Raw genomic sequence first — 17578 nt, 5'->3', positions numbered from 1 at the left:
GCCCCCGCTGGCTCCCTCTGTTTCCGGCCACCACGGCCGTGGCCCTGCGTGGCCCGGGCCGTTAGGACATGGGACCGGTAAACCACTATCCGTCTCATCTGTCCAGTACTGGGTGCTGAGTGTCCACCGGCCCAGAAGCCAAGGGCAGGCATGCCTCCCTCACCAGTGGGGTGAGGAGGAAGTAGCTAAGACAGGGACCGGACGCCATCGTCGGGCCCCTAGCGGTTCCAGATGCCCTGCCGCATCCCCCACACATGCGGGCAGCCCCCGCCCAGCACAGACCCGCGTCCACGACCCACACGGGGTGAGCAAAGCTTGGACTCTCCTTCTCCAAGCTGGTTAGGGTCCTGGGCTGCCTCAGCCAAGTAGCACACGCCGGGGGACTTTGAACCCAGATGTGAGTGCTCACCGCTCTGGAGGCCCGGCTCCCCTGCGACCGCAGGCCCTTCTTCCCACCCATGTCCTCACCTGGCCGCTTCTCTGTCTCTTCTACAAGGAGACCGGGCCCTGGAATCAGGGCCCACCAGCATGCTCTCACCTTGAAACCCTTAATGAATCACAACTGCAAAGGCCCTATTTCCAAACAGGGTCATGGCCACGGGATCTTGGTAGACATGACTTTGGGGGTACCCTATGTAACCCAGCACGGACCCCTGTGGCATGTCAGCTGCCCTGGCCATGCCTCCTCCCACGGAAGGCCCGAGTTCCAGCCTCAGTTTCCCACTCTGCCCACACACAGGGCTGTGAGGGGGTCCCTTACCGAGCGGGAACCTTGGTCCTGAGTCAGCTCTGCCTAAGCCACACGGGGCCTGTCACGGGGCTAGAAACGTGCCCAGAAGAGCTTCTGGGGCCCCACACACCCTAACACAACCTCTCACAGCGGCTGGACAGGGACACAGAGCACTCCCGCCATCCTCTGCCTGCTCCCAGGTGGCCGGCAGGGCTGGTGTGTCCTTCCGTGCCCTCCCTGCCCTCCAGACTCCAGGCTCTGCCTTGGGATAGGAGCCCCTGGGGAGAACTTGAGTCCTAAAGCCCTGGTGTGTATCTCGGGACGGAATAAATGTTTGTTTCTGTGCAGGATTAACCCCAAGCTTATGATACTGCACCCCATGGGGTCTCACCTGGAGCGGCACCAGCCTTCCCAGGGAACAGGGGCAGGGTAGGTGACCTGGGCAAGTGGCCCCCTCACGTGGGCCCACGGGCAGGAGCCACCGGTGCGGACGCAACCACCATCCTTAAGCTTCCAGATCCTTCTCCAAACGCTCACGGTCCAGAAAGTGAGCATGGCACGCCACAAACCGTGTTTGAGCCTGGCTCCTCACTTCCGGAACATTCCTCCCAGTCCGCCCACCCTGTTGTCTTCATTTCCGGGGCCGCGTAACAAACGAGCGCAAATTCAGCCGCTTAGGACAGACCCGCTTACAGCCTCACTGTTTCCGTGCGTGCCCGTCCAGGTGCTGGCCAGATCAGCATCTGAATCGCTTCTCGGCCTTTTGGCTAAGATCAAGTGCAGATCAGCATCTGAGGCCCTGGGGACCCTCCCGGGCTCCCACGGTTGTCGACAGAACTCATTTCCTTGCGTTTGTAAGACTGAAGCGGCTGGCTGGGGCTCGCAGGGCCAGGGCCACTCTGGGCTCGGAGAGGCAGCCCGCGGTCCCTCCTGCCGGGGCCCCTGCAGCCCCTCGCAGAATACTGCCGGCTTTCTGCCAGCTCAGCAACCCGGTCGCTGGGATGGCTGCCCCTGCCTTTCTGATCCCCTGTTAGGAACTATAAGTGTCCCCCAAATCTCATATGTTGCAATGCCACCCCCCCAGGTGACGGCATTAGGGGCAGGGCCTTGGAGAGGTAAGATCCTGACGGGGCAGCCCGCAGGAATGGGATCTGACACCCTTGAGAGGAGACACAAGGGCTGCTTCCTCTCTCTGCTCCTCGCCACGGGAGGCGGGGACAACAGCCGTCTGCAAGCCAGCAAGTAGGCCCCACCCGACCTGTCAGCACCCCGATCCCAGCCTTCCAGCTCCCAGAACTCTGGGAAATAAATGAGAGTCACCCCGTGGGCAGGGTTTGGTGCTGCCTGTGCTATGACACTCCCTTTGTGGCTGTGTTTTATTGCGGTGAAATCCACATAACGTAAAATGAACCATGTTAAAGTGAGCGACTCGGGGGCAGCGCATCCCCAAGGCTGGGCACCCACCCCCGCTGTCCGGCTCGTCCTCGCCCCAAACCCATCAAACTCGACCTCTTTCCAACATCTCACTGATTAATTAGATCAGGCCAACTCTGGACTCTCCCCCTTACGAAATGCAAAGTCGGCTGATTCGCACCTGAAACACGAGAGGGACGCCCACTGAATTCACAGGTCCCCCACCACATCCTGGGCCGGGGACATTTACAGCTGTGCATGGCAACAGCCGTCTCAGAGCACCACCACTGGCCACACCTGTCCCCCAGAGGCACGGCTCTGAGGGGGTGTCCACTCAGACCCCTCCCACTGTAGCTCGGTCAGCCGTGAGCAGTGAGCCGAGGTGTGCGTGCTCTGCCAGCTCCCATCACACACACACACACACACACAACCCACATAGCCTCAGTTTACCCATCTGTAAAATGGGGTTACTGACACAGCTCCCAGAGGAAGGGACAAATTAACCCTGATGAGTGTCTGCCCGGTGCAGCCTGTGCTGACAGCTGTCCCACGCTCCTCCCGGCGCAGGAAACGCCACAGGCATTATCATCATTGGCTTCTGCTTCCTTCCCTTCCCTCTTCTTTCTGAGCGCATCACGAGGCCGTGGGCTCCTAGGGCACAAAGTCACCCGGGTTTGCTCTTCCAGGCCTGCCTGCCATCTGCACCCCGGCAATGCTGCCTCGCACCTGTGTGTCTCCCTGCTTTGCAGCCCCATACACCCCCTGTATAAGGGGGCTCCCCACCCCGCTCCAGACAGTGAGACGGGGGCCAGACAGTTTCCAGATGCTTCTCCCAAACAGACGGGTGTGGCAGGCCGAGGACTCGCCGGCTGCGGGGTCGCTCCGCTCTGTCTCCCGTCCCCTTGTAGAACAGGGGCTTCCCCACCGGTGGTTGGCCGAAGGGTACCTCTCCAGACAGACATACAGTTACATACTATTCCCAAGATGCATTCACGCTGTGGACCACATCAGAGTTTCAACCCTTTCCATGGCTGAAGAAGAGCCCAGGGCCTGGGGAAACCATGCTCTGTGTATCTATTCTTCTGTGGATGGACACTGGATGGTTTCCGTCTTTGGCTCCGGTGTGTCACGGGGCTGTGGACATTGTGGGCGTCCTCATCTGTATCACGGTCTGTAAACCTCCCGGGAACATACACGAAGGGCCTGCTTTACACTCATGGTTTTCCTTAAGCAGCTCTCAAACCCTGACCACTGCCCGCCGGCAGAGACCCCCCTGCCTGGGCATGGCTGGGCTCTGGCAGGCTGCAGGCAGGCACATGAGAAATAGAGAAAGGGTGACTTTGGAATCAGAGAGCCCCAGGGAGAAGCATGGATGACTGTGGGTCACAGGAGGCTTCCTACTGGAGAGGGATAGGATGGAGTCTGAGTCGTTGGGTCTTCAGGCTCTGTCCCTCCGCCCCAACCTCCCCCAGGCCCCCAACCCACCCTCTGGCCTGGGTTTTGGGCCCCAAGGAAGGAGTCTTCAGGAGTCGGCCCATGATAATTTAAGAGAAAACTTCTAGAAAGGGAGAGTCCTGCAGAAATGAACCATAGGATTCGTGCATCGGTAAATTCCCAGCCACCTACTACACAGCTTCCGTGGGCACAGAAGGCATCCAGAGTTTGGACGACCACCCATAGGACAGCATCGAGGGTCTGCATGCTTTTCTGGGCCCATCCTGGCAGTGGTGCTGGGGCGGGGGGCTGATGAGGAGGGATCTGGTCACCTATTAAGGAAGAGGAAGAAGGAGCTCCCAGAAAAGAGGCCCTCTAGACTTTGGGAAGGACTCTGGATCTGGCTGAGGGAACAGGTCCCAGAGGTGTCCATGCCGGGACATGGGGACTGGCCACAGGGACCAGGAAGACAGGGCTTTCCCCAAAGCACCCCTGCTCTGGGGGTGAAAGGGGCTCACAGGTGCTGCCCAGAATGGTACCCCTCTTTCCAGGCTCTCCTCCCACATCTGGGCCTTCCCTGCAGCCAGTCTTAGAAGCCTGGGAAGGGAGCAAGAAGGCCCTCCAGCCCTGGAGACAGGGACCCCCTCACAAGAGGACAGGAGTGAGCAGGTGATTGCAGCTGGGTTCCCGGCATCCTCCAGGGGAGGGAGGAAGCCAGCGCCCCCATGATGATGGGCTTGCAGGCAGCAGGCACTCCAGCAATGTGGGTATAAGGATAAGGAAGAGGGCAGGGCACGCCACTGGCACTTCCTGGGTCCCCTCTCCTCAGCTGGAATGAAGATTCATCTCAGGGACGTGCTGCTGGGCCTGCAGGGAGGGCAGACCCAAGGCCCGAAGCTCCCCAGCCCAGCTGGCACGGAGGCTGCTCAGGCCGGGGTTGGCTCGGGTGCCCAGTGCCCACATGCAGAAGGTACAGGGTGAAAAACTCTGTACTCACACCATATCAGATACACCTGCCTGTCCTGGCGGGCCCCCAGCCTCTACCCACCATGGCCCAAGGGCCTGGGGCCGGTGAGGACCCCCAGTCCCACCCCACCCCCATCCCAATGTGGCTGGCTTAGGAGGAGTGCAGGAGTCCCGGGCCTTTCTCCTCCACGGAGCAGAGCAGGAAGAAGGTAACTGAATCAGCACTTCTCGCCCCATCTGGAACATTCCAACATGGAAAACCCACTGAGCAGCTGGGGAAACAATTTAGGGACTTTAATTAAAGGCCGATGACTCTCCCACAGAGACCCACCCCCACACGCAGCCGGGAGGACCCACCACATCTGCCCTCAGTGTGTTCCGAGCCCCAGCCGGGCACCTGGCTCTGGGCGTTGGCGGCTGGGTGCGTTTCCACGGGGAGGGGGATGACCGGAACGAGCCAGGCCACCCTCTGTCTTCCCTGTTCCCAGTCTGCCTTCTGGGCACCGAAGCCAGACAAAGGATTGAGTCCCATAGTTCTGCTTCCGAGAAGCTTCAGGAAGGGGAAAGTGGGTCAACCTAAGGGAGCTCGGGAAAGGTGTGGGGAGGAAGCGAGCCCAGGAGGAGAGCACAGCTGCCTCTTTCGAAGGCTGGCACCCTGTCTGTCTGCGCCTTCTGTGAGGAAAGGCATTCCAGCTGCAGGGAACAGCATGGGCCAAGGGGACCCGGGCCTTGGCAGGTGGAAGGAGCTGACAGGCAGAAGCTCAGGACGAGAGGAGCGTGCAGGCTGGGGGGCAGGGGCAGGCCTCCGGGAGCCTACAAGTCTGCGGTCAGGCATCTGGTCTTCATTCTGGAGGCCATGGGGGTGGGGGGAGAAGACTGGAGTGTTTTAAAATAATGGGATCTGGTTTACTCTGAGGACACCCCCTAAGTGCACGGAACTCAGCTGCCGTGCAAGCTAAGAAGCCCATCATAGGAGAACAAAAGAGGCGTCCTAGAGCCGCCCTGGCATGAGTGTAGATGACTGACAAGGGTGTATCTGGAAAGGAGGGGAGACAGGCATGAACCAGGCTGGGAGCTTGGCTCCTGACTCCCCTCCTGCCCGTGCAGCCCGGGGCAGGCTACCAAGCAGTCACTAAGTGGGGCCACAGTCCTGGGAATGGGGCCGGAGCCACCAAGCCCATTGCTTGCCCCCCAGCAGGGATTCCTTCCTCCTCATGGTCACTGCAACTTTGGCCAGCACCCCCCACGCACCCACATCAGAGGTCAGAGCTGGGGAGGAGGGCACAGGACCATCATGTCCACATCTGCCCACCATATTTCCAACAAGGTCTCTCGGGAGCAGCTCCCAGTGCTGTCCCTGGCCTGACCCTGGTTGTGGAGGCTAGAGACAGTGCTAGGCCCTCAGGACAGTCAGGCAGGAGTGTCCTCTGGGCCCAAAACCAGCAGAAACAAGGGCAGGGCTCCAGGCTGTTGAGGGCAGAGGCCCCCATCTCCCTTCCCAGGTCCTGTTGCGCCTTCTTCTCAGCTGACCCCAGCACCTCGTTCGCAGTCAGCCAGAAAGAAGGGCTCCCGCATCACTGGAAATCCTCCCTCATTTCAACTCTGGGGCCCAGGACACACAGCTGCTGCGAGTAGCCAGGGGATGGACAGGCCACATCAGGACCAAGGATTTGATATGGACCCCAGCCTGGGGTGCAGAGGAGGCAGTCTGGTCCCAAAACCTGGCCACGTCAGGTTTGGGCCTAAGCGTCCCTGGAGGGGCAGTCTGTGAACACCTGGCAAGCAGCACTATGGCTGGGGCCTCCACTCTCCAGGGGGCAGGGGCCGCCAGGGCACCAGAGGGCACCGCCCAGCCCAGTGGGGCCTAATTCAGGAGCTGAGCACGCACCTGGGCCCATCCCCCAGGGGAGAGAGCCTGTCACACACAGAACCAGGGCATCCAGGGCCTGAGGGCAGGGGTATGGGGTGGGACCCATTAAACGGTCACTTCCTGTAGAGCTCTGGGTCTGGAGGGTGGTAAGAGCCACATTGTTGTGGCCTTTTGTGGGCGTGGCCTGTTGTGGGCGGTACCAGACTGTCCCCACCGCTTGGACGCTGTTAGAACCACACCCCCACTGCCCATCACACTCACTGGTGGGCAACTCCTCCAGATTTCCAGGAGGAAGCATGGAATGGGCACTAAGATGTGCAATCAGCTGAGGTCACAGGGGTAGTTGCTGGACAGATCCAACGTTTATCCGGCCCCAGGCCTCTGTGTCCTCATCCGGAACATGGGGACAACCTAGCTCAGCATCCCAGGGCTGACCAGAGAGCCCAAGGGCCACCCCCAGAACCATAGGTCTAAGCTGTGTGTCGCTGGGCAGGCCCTAAACCTCTCTGAGCCCCAGGGGCTCATCTGTTACATGCGGCCAAGTTCACTGCACACCTCAAGTCATGTGTGAGGCCTGGGTTTGGGACTACTCCTGGCAGGGGAACAGTGCCCTGCATGGAGAGCTGGTGTGATGACCACTTCCCTGCATGGGGACCCCTCCAACCCCCATCTTGCAGCCTTCAAGGCTTGTGTGGAAGAACACAGATCCAAACCATATTTCCTAAATAGTTTTCTCTACCCATCATCTGAACACGGGCAGCTCTGGCCGGGAGACGGTCATGAACTGTGGTTCCTGAGTGTCCCCCGGCAGGACACGGGCTGGCCTGTCCTGCTCAGTCCCAGCCGAAGTCCTGGCCAGTCATCTGGTAGAACTTGCGGTTGAAGGGCCGGTAGAAGTCCCGCAGCCGCTGGACCACCGCCAATGGCACCCGGGGGTGGGGCCGGCCCTTGGATTTGCCCAGGCAGCGCGGGCGGCCGCTCCCCTGAGCCTTCTTGAGGCAGGGGAAGCCCTTGGTGGCGTTGAAGTAAAAGTGCTTGTCCGTGACCACCCGTCTGAGGCCCAGGAAGTCCTGCACCCGGCCTAACTCTCCGGCCGGGTCGCTGACCAGGCGCTCACCGCTGACGAACAGGAAGCGGGACAGTGGGAAGAAACGCAGCCAGTTGTCCAGGTGCTGCGCATACAGGCCAATGCGTACGGCACTCCAGGCCGTGTCCACCGGGCCCAGGCCGTGGCGGAAGGCCAGGGCCCGGAAGCTGGGCAGGCCTGGGGTCTTGGAGAGCGTCTGGGCATAGTCGGAGATGGCCCGAGTCACGGGGTTCCGCACCACCACAATCAGCTTCGTGTCTGGGGACATGCTGTGGATGCGGCCGGGAGCCTCCTGCGTTACGAAGTAGCTGGGGGTTTTCTCCATGGTGATCTGCCCGTCCAGGGTGCGCGGCATCAGGCTCCTGGGCGACAGGAGTGAGGAGAAGTAGGTGAGAGCGAATGCTGGCCCCCAGGAGACCCAGGACAAACCTCCCCTTCCTCCACAGACATGCCAAACCTCCAAGGCGGGCAAGCCTTCCCCAGCAAACCCACCCATCCTAGGTGCTTGAGTGGGCAGCCTGGGATATAGGCCATGGGGACACCCGGCCTGAGCACAGGCTCCCCTGTGCTCGGGCTGGGTGTCCCAAGCACAGCCCTGGGTGACTCTCTCTCCTCCTCAGCCCTGCTGGTTGCTAGCTAGCTCGGTCCCACACCTCTGCTGGGACCCTCCCCAAGCTGGACTGCAGCCACAACCAACACTGCTGGATCTCCCTCGAGGCCTACGGCCTGACCCTGTGCCCCACACAGCCCCACCTGCCTTGCTTACTGACAAGTATCCCCAACAGAGGGCAGCGCCGCCCCCCCCTGCCCCCCCCCCCCGGCACAGCCTCTCTGGCCTCTGATTACAGCCCTGCTAATTCTCACTGACCTAGACCAGATCAGAATGGATCAGAACGGGTCAGAATGGAGCCATCGCACACTGGAGAACAGTGAGCGAGGTGGCCTGAGGACTCGTCCCAAGTCCCCAGTCGCCTGGACCTCCCAGACCTGGCTTACACCCCAGAGGGCAAGGCTGCAGCATTTCTGGTCGGGGAGGGGAGCACCGACCCCATCCCAAGGTTCTGGGGGAGGTGATTGGTGACAGCCCACTGACCACCCCAAACCTGGGGCAGCCCATTCCGAAGGCTGGGCAGGTGGCGGGGCTGGGGGTGGGGTGGGGGGTAAGCAGGTGCACTGAGAAGTGTCCCGGGGCCACACCTGCAAACCAGGTAGTATAGGGTGAGGCAGGGCCGGGTGTGGCCTGGCCAGCTGGGCAAACAGCCTTGAGGGAGGGCCGGGAACTAGGTCAACAGAGGCAGAGGCTGTTGGAACCTGTGCTAGGGAGGGGAGGTCTCTGTGGGCTGGCCCCGCCTCCTGTCCTCTGAGGGAGCTGCCTCTACCTGGCCCACAGCTTGTGCCCCAGCCAGGGAGCTGACCCACAGGGTGGAGTTCAGGTTTCTGTCCAGCCTAGGGAACCCCTCTGCAGACACAAGACCCTGGGAGGCTGGGCCTGAGTCTCCTCCTTCTGCTCAGACCCCCAAGAAAACTCAGGTCAGGTGGATGCCCAGACACACAGACCCACGAGTTGGGGTTGCTTAGCTTGGATGGTGCTGGTGGTGGGACAAGAATGTGTACATGGGAGTCCAGGCCCTGCCACTGGCTCCCTGACACCCTGCAGGTGCTCTGGGGAGTTAGGTGGGCTGCACAGTCTGCTAGCTATGGGAGCTCCCCCCACCCCAAAACAAGGCTCCAGGCAGAGCGGGCCTACAGAAGCGATGGGGACAGCTCTGCTTCCCCCATCTTCATGAACGACTGAGCTGGGACTCCCTCTATGCCACTCACTGCCCCATCTCATAGGCAGGCACACAGAGGCTCACGGAGGAAGCCGGAAGGAGAGGGCAGACACGAGCCTACAACCCTGGGCTGTAGCCGCTGCCCTGCAGTCCGCTCGGATTCTGCTCCCAGAGCCCCAGCACCTCTCGGCCTGCCTCCCGCCGCTGGGAGTCCAGTCAGGAGTAGTCCCCGGTCCTCCCCCTCCAAAAGGCGAAGTTCAGGTAGAGCTTGGCTGGTGACAACACCAAGGGCGGGCTGAAACCCAGGGCTTCCACAAGAGGGAAGGGAGGTCTCCCCACACTGAACCTCACTGCTGAGACCCACAAAGACATGGTGAGCCAGGCCACATCGGAAGTCACCATCCCTGGGGTGCCAAGTGGCCCATTCAGTTCAGCGACCCACTCTTGGTTTCGGCTCAAGTCTTGACCTTGGGATCGTGAGATCGAGCCCCGTGCTGGGCTCTGTGCTCAGCAGGGACTCTCCCTCCCTCTGCTTCTGCCCCTGCCACAGCCCAGATAAATAAATAAATCTTTTAAAAAGAAGAAGAGGAAGAAGAAGAAGTCACTGGCCTCCCTTCATCACCTGCCTCAGGGACGACAACGGCCTCAGTTGCTCAAGGGACAGCCCGTCCACCTTCGACACACTCTTCCCATCCCTTCTATCCCCCAGGCCCCAAGTGACCTCAGGGGTGCACCCTCTTTTCCTTCGCAGACTGGGCACTTCAGCTTCTGAATATCCCCCTCCCCTTCACTCCTGCCTGGGCGGAGGGAGGCTACCAGGAAGAGTCCAGGGGACATCACCACCCACTGAGGCATCTCTCCGAGGAAGTCAGAGGAGCAAACCGGTGGACGTGCCTCAGCTCCCACCGCGGGGAGGAGCAGGGGTGACGTTCCGGGCCTCCTCCTGCCACACACCAGCTTTGAGCTCTGAGATCTTTGGGTTCAATGACTCTCCGTAGGCCTGGTCTGGGGAATGGGGTAGGGTGGGGTGGGAATTTGGGGGAGGTGAGAGAGAGTAGGGAGGAAAAGAGGGAACGAGACACTGACCCCCACACGGCACACATGTGACAAGCTGCTCTATGGGCACCCCCCCACACCCCGCCCCAAGTTCATCTGGACTGCATTTTCTTGCGGCTTCAGTCCAGCCCTGGGCGACTCTCTCCTCCTCAGCCCTGCTGGCTGCTTGCTAGCTCTGTCCTTCACCTCTGCTGGGCCCCATCCAGCCCGGCCTGGGACGAGCAGAAACCAGTCCTGGCTTCTGTGTGGAACTCTGCAGTGCTGGGGGGAGTGGGGACCTCAAGTCCCCAGTCCCATGAGTCTCTCTCCGGGTGAGCTGGGGGAGATAAGTCCCACAGAAGCCCATATCCCTCCCCCCACAGACTTAGATCCCAAATTCACTGCTCCTGCATTTGCTGCTTGGGCGCCCCAGAGCCAGGGGGTTCCCCCACCTGCCTCCCTCCACTGTGGGCACTGGCTGCTCCTCCTCTCCTCCCTGCCCCAACTCTCCAACCAGAACAGGGTTCTGCACTCTCCGGAATCCAACCCGGGGTCCCACTGCCAGACCATGGCCAGGGCGGGGCAACCTCTTTGCTTTAGGGGACACTGAGGCAGGGGTGGGCATTTTCGGAGGCTCACTGCACACTCACAGCTGGTGGAAAGGACAGACAGGTCCAGAGGCACACGGCAGCCGGGAGCACAGCAAGTGCACCTCCACACGTCAGCACACTCACCCCAGAAGCTCAGTGAGCCTGGCTCCCGCTAGCTCTGCTTTGGCTGGTGAATGGGGGGGTACTCGCCAGCCCTGGGAGACAGCTCTGGACTAATGGAGGCCCCTGGGACCTGAGCCTCTACACCCTCTGCATCCACCCTTCCCTCCAGAGGAGGTGGCTCAGAAAAAGAGAAAGGAGAAAGGCTCTTCTCTACCAGAGTTAGACATGCTCCTGGATCTCCCCCTCCCATCTCGGGCCCTCCAGGATCCCAAGAGCCTCTACCCAGAGCTGAAAATCAGGACCCCCTGCCTCTCAGGTGCCTCACCCTCCCCAGCACTGGACCCCAGGCTCTCTGAGAAGCCTCTGGGACAAACCTGCAGCAGACCCTCATTAGCTCAGCTCGGCACCCAACCGCAGCTCCTGTAGTCAACGCTCATGGCGGCCAGGGTGGGCTCTGAAGTTCGCTCTAGGTGACAGAGTGTCCTCCACCCCTTTGCCCCTCCTTTTCTTCTTTCCCTCCTTCCTCCTCTTCCTCTCCCCCTGTGCAGCAGCCAGGGACTGGGAGGCTTTTGAATGCGGCCGCACTGTCAGAGTGGGGTGGCTGTCTCTCCCTGAGCATCCAGGATGCTGGGATCAGCCAGCTGGATCCAAGGACAGACTCGCTTCCCCATCACCACCCAACTTCCCTAGGACCCCAAACAGCAGCAACCCTTCAGAGCTCAGGATCCAGGATCCCTGCTCGCACTGAGGCCCCCCACAAACCCATGAGTGATTTTAAGGCAAAAGGCAAAGATAACAAGTAGGAGTGACTTTCAGCTCCGGGACTGGCTGGGGAGTGGGTTGGGTAGGGGGAGAATCTGGGAAGAGCCCACTGGTGTACTAGGGAGTCAAGAGTCTGGATCCTGCCACCCCGCACTCCCCGTTAATTCACCGGGTGACCTTGGCTGGGTCCTCTCTGCCCCATAGCTCGGGCGAGGATGAGGTGAGAGCTACCGGGAGTGGGGTGACTCATTCTCCATCTGGAAGCCCTCATTTCCCCGCAGGAAGGGACGGGCACCATGGCCGGCTTGCACACAGTTGAAGGAGAGAGAAGGCAGGGCCTCACACTGCTTCAGCCAGGACTGGGTGCTCCCCCACTTTTGCTAAGTGGGGTTTGGGGCCATCCAAACAGGCGCAGGACAACTACAGAGCCCTTGACATGAGGCTGGGGTCCTAATTCCCCCCTCTTCCCCCTTTCTAAAGAAAACCCAGAATTTATCCAGACCCCCAGAACCACGGAGAAGTCCTCTTCCCAGAACTGAGGCTCTGGGGGAGAGGGCAGACACTTTCTAGGAGGCTACAGGAGAAATTCTTGGGGTAACAGTCCAGAAGTCAGACATGCTTTCCCAGAGCAATCCAACGGGGGAGGGCAGATGAGCATGAAGCGTTCCCAACGCTGCTGAAGCCCCGCTAGCTTCAAACTCCTCCTCCGGGATTGAAACTCCCCCCTCCAGTGTTGCTGAGAACCCTCATTAACCCCGAACCAGGGTTTTCCCTGAACTTTTCAAAGTTTCTGGAAACCCCCAGGCCAGTGACCGCTCCTCCTTTCTGTGAAACCCAATGCAGGGGGACCGCGTCCCCGAGGTCAAGTCTCGGCCCCCCACCAGGCTGGCCTCAGCCCGGATCCCTGGATACCTCACCCCACCGTGTCTCCATTGAGACCCCAGGGGGCCATCATGCTGTTGTTCCACGGCACTCGCCAGGGCGCGCACCGAAGCCTACGGGGCGCACAGGCCGGGCGCTCACCGGTACCAGGCGAGGCCGCGCTCGTAGCACCTGTCGAAGAAGTGGGGCTCAGAGCCGAGCGCGCGGACGTCGGGGTGCAGCCGCAGGAACTCCAGCAGGGCGCGCGTGCCGCCCTTCTTCACGCCCACGATGAGTGCCTGCGGGAAGCGCCGGCGTCCGAGGCCGCTGGCCACCGGCAGGCCTGGCGCCCCGGGGTTGCCGACGGCGCGGAGCGGCTCAGCGCGCGCGGGGGCCGGCACGGGGGCGCGGGTGGCCGGCGGGCAGCGGCCCGGGAGGGTGCAGAGGCAGTAGGCGCCGAGCACCAGCGCGGCGAGCAGCGGCGGCGCACGCGGCACGCGCAGACCGGCCCCCTGCCCGGCCCCCGTGCCCTGGCCGCCTCCGACCCCGCCGCCCACGCCGCCGCTACCTGCCATGGGGTTGTGCCGCGCCCAGGCCCTGGAACCGGGCGTGTAGGAGGAAGCGCATCCCGGCCAGTGCTGCGCTCAGCCAGCCCGCTCCTGGCTTCTGCTTTGCGCCCCGCCACCCCGCCGCCGAGAGAGGGCGGGGGCGGGGCCTAGAGGCCCCGCCCAGCCCCATGGCCCCACCCCCTGGACCACTGCTCTACCTGGGACTCGCCGGCGCGGGTGGAGGCACAGGCGCAATTTGGAGCCTCATTGGTTACGCAGTCGCGCCCTCTCGGAGACCCTGGGCTCCAGGCCGCTCGGCTCCAGGATCATCATCGTTACGCGCCTGGATGCTGCGGCGACGGGTCAGGTCTCAGAGCCGTGACAGGACTGAAGTGCCTTAGAAGACGGATCTCGGCCCCTCCCGGACCAGTGCGGAGCAGCAGGTGCGCGGGCGGAGCCAGTGGATCACGGAGGCTCGTGGACCTGGGCCCTACTGCGCAGAGGGGTTCCCGGGCGTCGAGGGAAGTCCGAGGGGGAGAAGAGGGCGCGCTTTGCTGACAGTCGGCTTGCTATTCGTCAGGGTCACAGCCCTGGCGGCTGGAGAGGGTCGCCAAGTAGGATTACCGTTTTAGAGTCCCAGAAACCTGGGGTACCTCCAAGGGGCAGGGACCTCCCTGACCCACAGTCATTCCACCCAGAAGCAGCCCTGGACCGAGGGGGCTCTGCAGAGCCAATGGGGTGAAGACCGCTGATGAGGGCCCCAGCCCAGGACCCAGACACCAGGCGTGCACCTGCTTGTCAGGGCAAGACTCAGCCAGGATCCCTGTGGGCGGGTTGCTGGCACAGCACTGTCTGGGGTGCAGGTTGATACACACAGGGTCACAGGAAGTTCTTCTTCTCATCTAGCTTAGAAGGGGATTTGTTCCAAACAGCCTGGTTCTCCTTAGAGCTCTACTGGCTGAGGTCCCACTCCGCCTGCAGCACCCACCGTCACAGCAGGCATCTCTCAGGGCTCCGAATCCAGCATTAAACGGTGGTGTCCCCTCTGCCTCCCTGCCCAGCACAGGCACAGTGGGTTTCCACCTCCCAGCTGTCACTCATGCTGTTCCTTCTTCACTCATGCTGTTCCTCCCACGGAGAGTACCTTTTCCTCAGGACCCCCAGCCCTCCCACCACCCACACACCTGCTTCAGGACCTTCCAGAAGTTTATCAAGGACAGCAGGACACTAATTTGCTGGGGGGAGGGGAATGAGGCCAAGAACAAAGACAGTTTACTAGCTGCTGCCCTCTTTCCAGACACCATCCAACTGTTGAGTGAAGGGTGGGTGCAGATCTGGGGACACTCAGGGTAGCAGCCTTGGGACATATGCTCACTAGTGTACCCCCACACCTAACGGAAACTAGCGCCCAGTGGGCACTTGAAGAAAGCCAGCTAGTGGAAGGATGTGACTGGAGGGAGAGGTCAAGGAAGGCTTTCTGAAAGAGGTGGTGGTCAGGCAAGCAGCCCAAGGACAGCAGCAGCAGCGAGTATGGAGCAGGGGTGGAGGGCAGAGGGCCATCTCCAAGAGGGAGTGCGCTCTCGGAGCTCGACCTGAGCCTCCTGTTCCTTTTCTGTAAGATGGAGACCTCAGACCTGACGCTGAGTAGCGGTTTTGCTGAGAGGTCACGTCCATACCATGCCGCTGAGCCAGCTAGCTCGTGGGGTTCAGTGGTTTCCAGTATATTCATAACGTGCCACTGTCACCACAGTAGATTTTAGAACACACTCATCACCCCGAAAAGAAGTCCCAGCCGCATCAGCCATCGCTGCCCATTCTCCCCTCCCCCAGCCCCCTGCAACCGCTCACCTGCTCTCTGTCTCTACAGATTGGCCTGTCCTGGACGTTCCTGGAAGTGGAATCATACAACACTTGGTCTTTTGCAACTGGCTGCTTTCTGTCGGCATCATGTCTTCAAGGATCATATGTATTGTGGCAGGTGTCAGAGCCTTGCTCCTTCATACGGCTGATGGACGTCCCGCTGCCCGGATGGACCACCTTCCGTGATCCAGTCGTCTGTTGAGGGACACCGGTTTGTTCCCAGCGTTTGGTCACTGGGAATCACGCTGCTGGGAACGTTCACACATAAGTTTTCGTGTGAACACGTTTCCTTTCTCTTGGGCATGTATCTGGCACGGGAATTGTTGGGTCACACCGCAACTCCGTGTTTAGCCTTTCAGGAAGAATCTTTTTGAAGGTTGAATTTGGGCATTTCGGAATCGGCCTCACGAATGTTTGTTGCATGACTAGTGGACTGGCTCTGTGTGTGTGTGTGTGTGTGTGTGTGTGTATGCGCACGTGTGCAGACGGCTGAAAGAACCTATGTGTGCGCTCCTCCCATGCTCCTCTCCAACCCTGTCGCAGCCTGTGCCCTCCCCAGGGTGGGCACCCCCAGCGGGAGTCCCAGGGGCAGCAGGGTGGGGTGTGTAAGCCTCTGCCGCACTCTGGAAAGTGATTACTAACACTGCGTCGTCCTTCCCTCCGCGGGGCACAGCTGGGGGAGATTTCACACATGCGGGGCTTCTGGGACTCCCTTCCCTGCAACCACACCCCTACCCCCTAGACCCACTCCCGCAGGCAGCCGGCTGGGCTTCTGGAGCCTGCAAGGAGGGGGGCAGGAGGAGACGGCTGCGGCCAAGGGCAGGCCCAGCTGTCCTTGATTTGTGTGGGGTGTTTGCACTTCAGATGCCGGATTTGCCTGAGCACAGAGGATGCGGTTTCCTCCTAGAGGGGGACCCCTAAGCGATATCTACCCACTACCCACCCCCGGCCCCCGGAGCCCACTGCTCCCACCTCACTCTGGTAGGGAGCAGTGGGCGGGGGATGGGGTGGGGAGGGCAGCACAAGGCAGAGTGACAGCAAGGACATCTCTGTGCTGGCGGCTGAGTCAAGCCCAGCTCTGCCGCCCCCCCCCCCCAGCAGGGGAACTTGCAGGCATCAAGTCCCTCTCAACCTCACTTTCCTACCTTAGAAAGCAAAGATGACACTGCCCCCCCCACCTCTCTGGGTGCCTAGCTCCCAATCTCTTTATGATAAGGAGGCAGTGGACGTGTGACAGGGACCCCAGCACAAGAAGGGATGCCCTGAAGCTACTCTCGCCCTGGCAGACCTCACTACTCATAATTCATCTTCCTGGGAGACAAGACTGAGGAGGAAAGACTTTCCGGGGACCTGGCTTCCTGGTGACCAGCTCCCCCTGGGGACAATGGGGCACAGAAGGCTTTATCAAGGTAGATGAGATTCCCTGGATGGGAGGGATGGAGAAAGACGTTCCCTTGGCCAAGAATGGGGAGGAAGGAGGGCCTCCGAGATAAGTAGCCAAAAGGAGGGGTCACACCCACAGGGAGACTGCCCAAGGCCATGGGGTTCGCTGAAAGGGGCCAGAACCTTCTCCTGCACAGGGGGGGCCACCAGCTGGCTTCCAGCCATCCTCACTGCTTTCCCTTAGGTCTTCCTGGAGCCATCAGCACAGAGAGAGGGCTGTTTGCCACTGTCCCCTGCTTCTCCGGGAGTGGGCGGGGATGCAGGCCCCTGGGACCCACCATGGGGCCCTGCAAATTGCTTCTCCCTAACCAGCCTGGATCAGCTCCCTTTATAACAATATAACAATCCTTCCAGGACGCAGTCCCCCTTCTGCAAGAGGCAAGCACTGGCAACAGCCTTTATGCTCAAAATCGATCTAAAGGGTCTCATAGAGGGCGCCTGGGTGGCTCAGTGGGTTAAGCCGCTGCCTTCTGCTCAGGTCATGATCTCAGGGTCCTGGGATCGAGTCCCGCATTGGGCTCTCTGCTCAGCAGAGAGCCTGCTTCCTCCTCTCTCTCTGCCTGCCTCTCTGCCTACCTGTGATCTCTCTCTGTCAAATAAATAAATAAAATCTTAAATAAAAAAAAAAAATAAAAAAAAAAATAAAGGGTCTCATAGAAACAGGACTCTCTTTGCCCCCACCCCCCCACCCCCACCCCACCTCCTCCAGCATCACAGCCCCAAGCCAGGCTTCAGGACGCAGAAGCGGCTCAGCATCATGGGGAAGGCTGGGTATCATCTAAGTGGCCCCATCAGGGCACTGGGGCTCTGGTCTAGCCATCAATGCCCTGGTGAGAGTCCCCGTGGACAACACAATGATGGTGAGCACGTTCCATTGGGAGCAAGGAAGCTAATGCAGACTCGGGAAATCCGCTTTCTGCCGAGGCCACAGGACCACGTGTGCATGTGGGTTGTATGTGTGCACAGCTGTGCACGGTGGGGGGTGTCCACAGGCTCCCAGTCCCCGTCCCCAACGTGGGAAGCCCCAAGTGTGCAGCTTTCCATCCACCAGTGACCTAGTCCCAGAAGCAGCTCCAGCCTTGGC

General features: G+C 60.8%; 1 protein-coding gene across 1 annotated transcript; it reads right to left on the bottom strand.

Moving 5' to 3' along the window:
• Positions 1-7130: 7130 nt before the first annotated feature.
• HS3ST6 (heparan sulfate-glucosamine 3-sulfotransferase 6) lies at positions 7131-13321 on the bottom strand. The gene is made up of 2 exons (XM_059154959.1): positions 12806-13321; positions 7131-7862 (listed from the first exon to the last, which is right to left on the bottom strand). Exons 1-2 carry the CDS (start codon positions 13216-13218, stop codon positions 7247-7249), a joined length of 1029 nt encoding a protein of 342 aa, XP_059010942.1. The 5' UTR covers positions 13219-13321; the 3' UTR covers positions 7131-7246.
• Between the last annotated feature and the right edge of the window lie 4257 nt (positions 13322-17578).

Source organism: Mustela lutreola, chromosome 17 (genome assembly GCF_030435805.1).
Source record: "Mustela lutreola isolate mMusLut2 chromosome 17, mMusLut2.pri, whole genome shotgun sequence".
Classification (NCBI taxonomy): domain Eukaryota; kingdom Metazoa; phylum Chordata; class Mammalia; order Carnivora; family Mustelidae; genus Mustela; species Mustela lutreola.
This window is presented reverse-complemented; position numbering and strand designations above follow the sequence as displayed.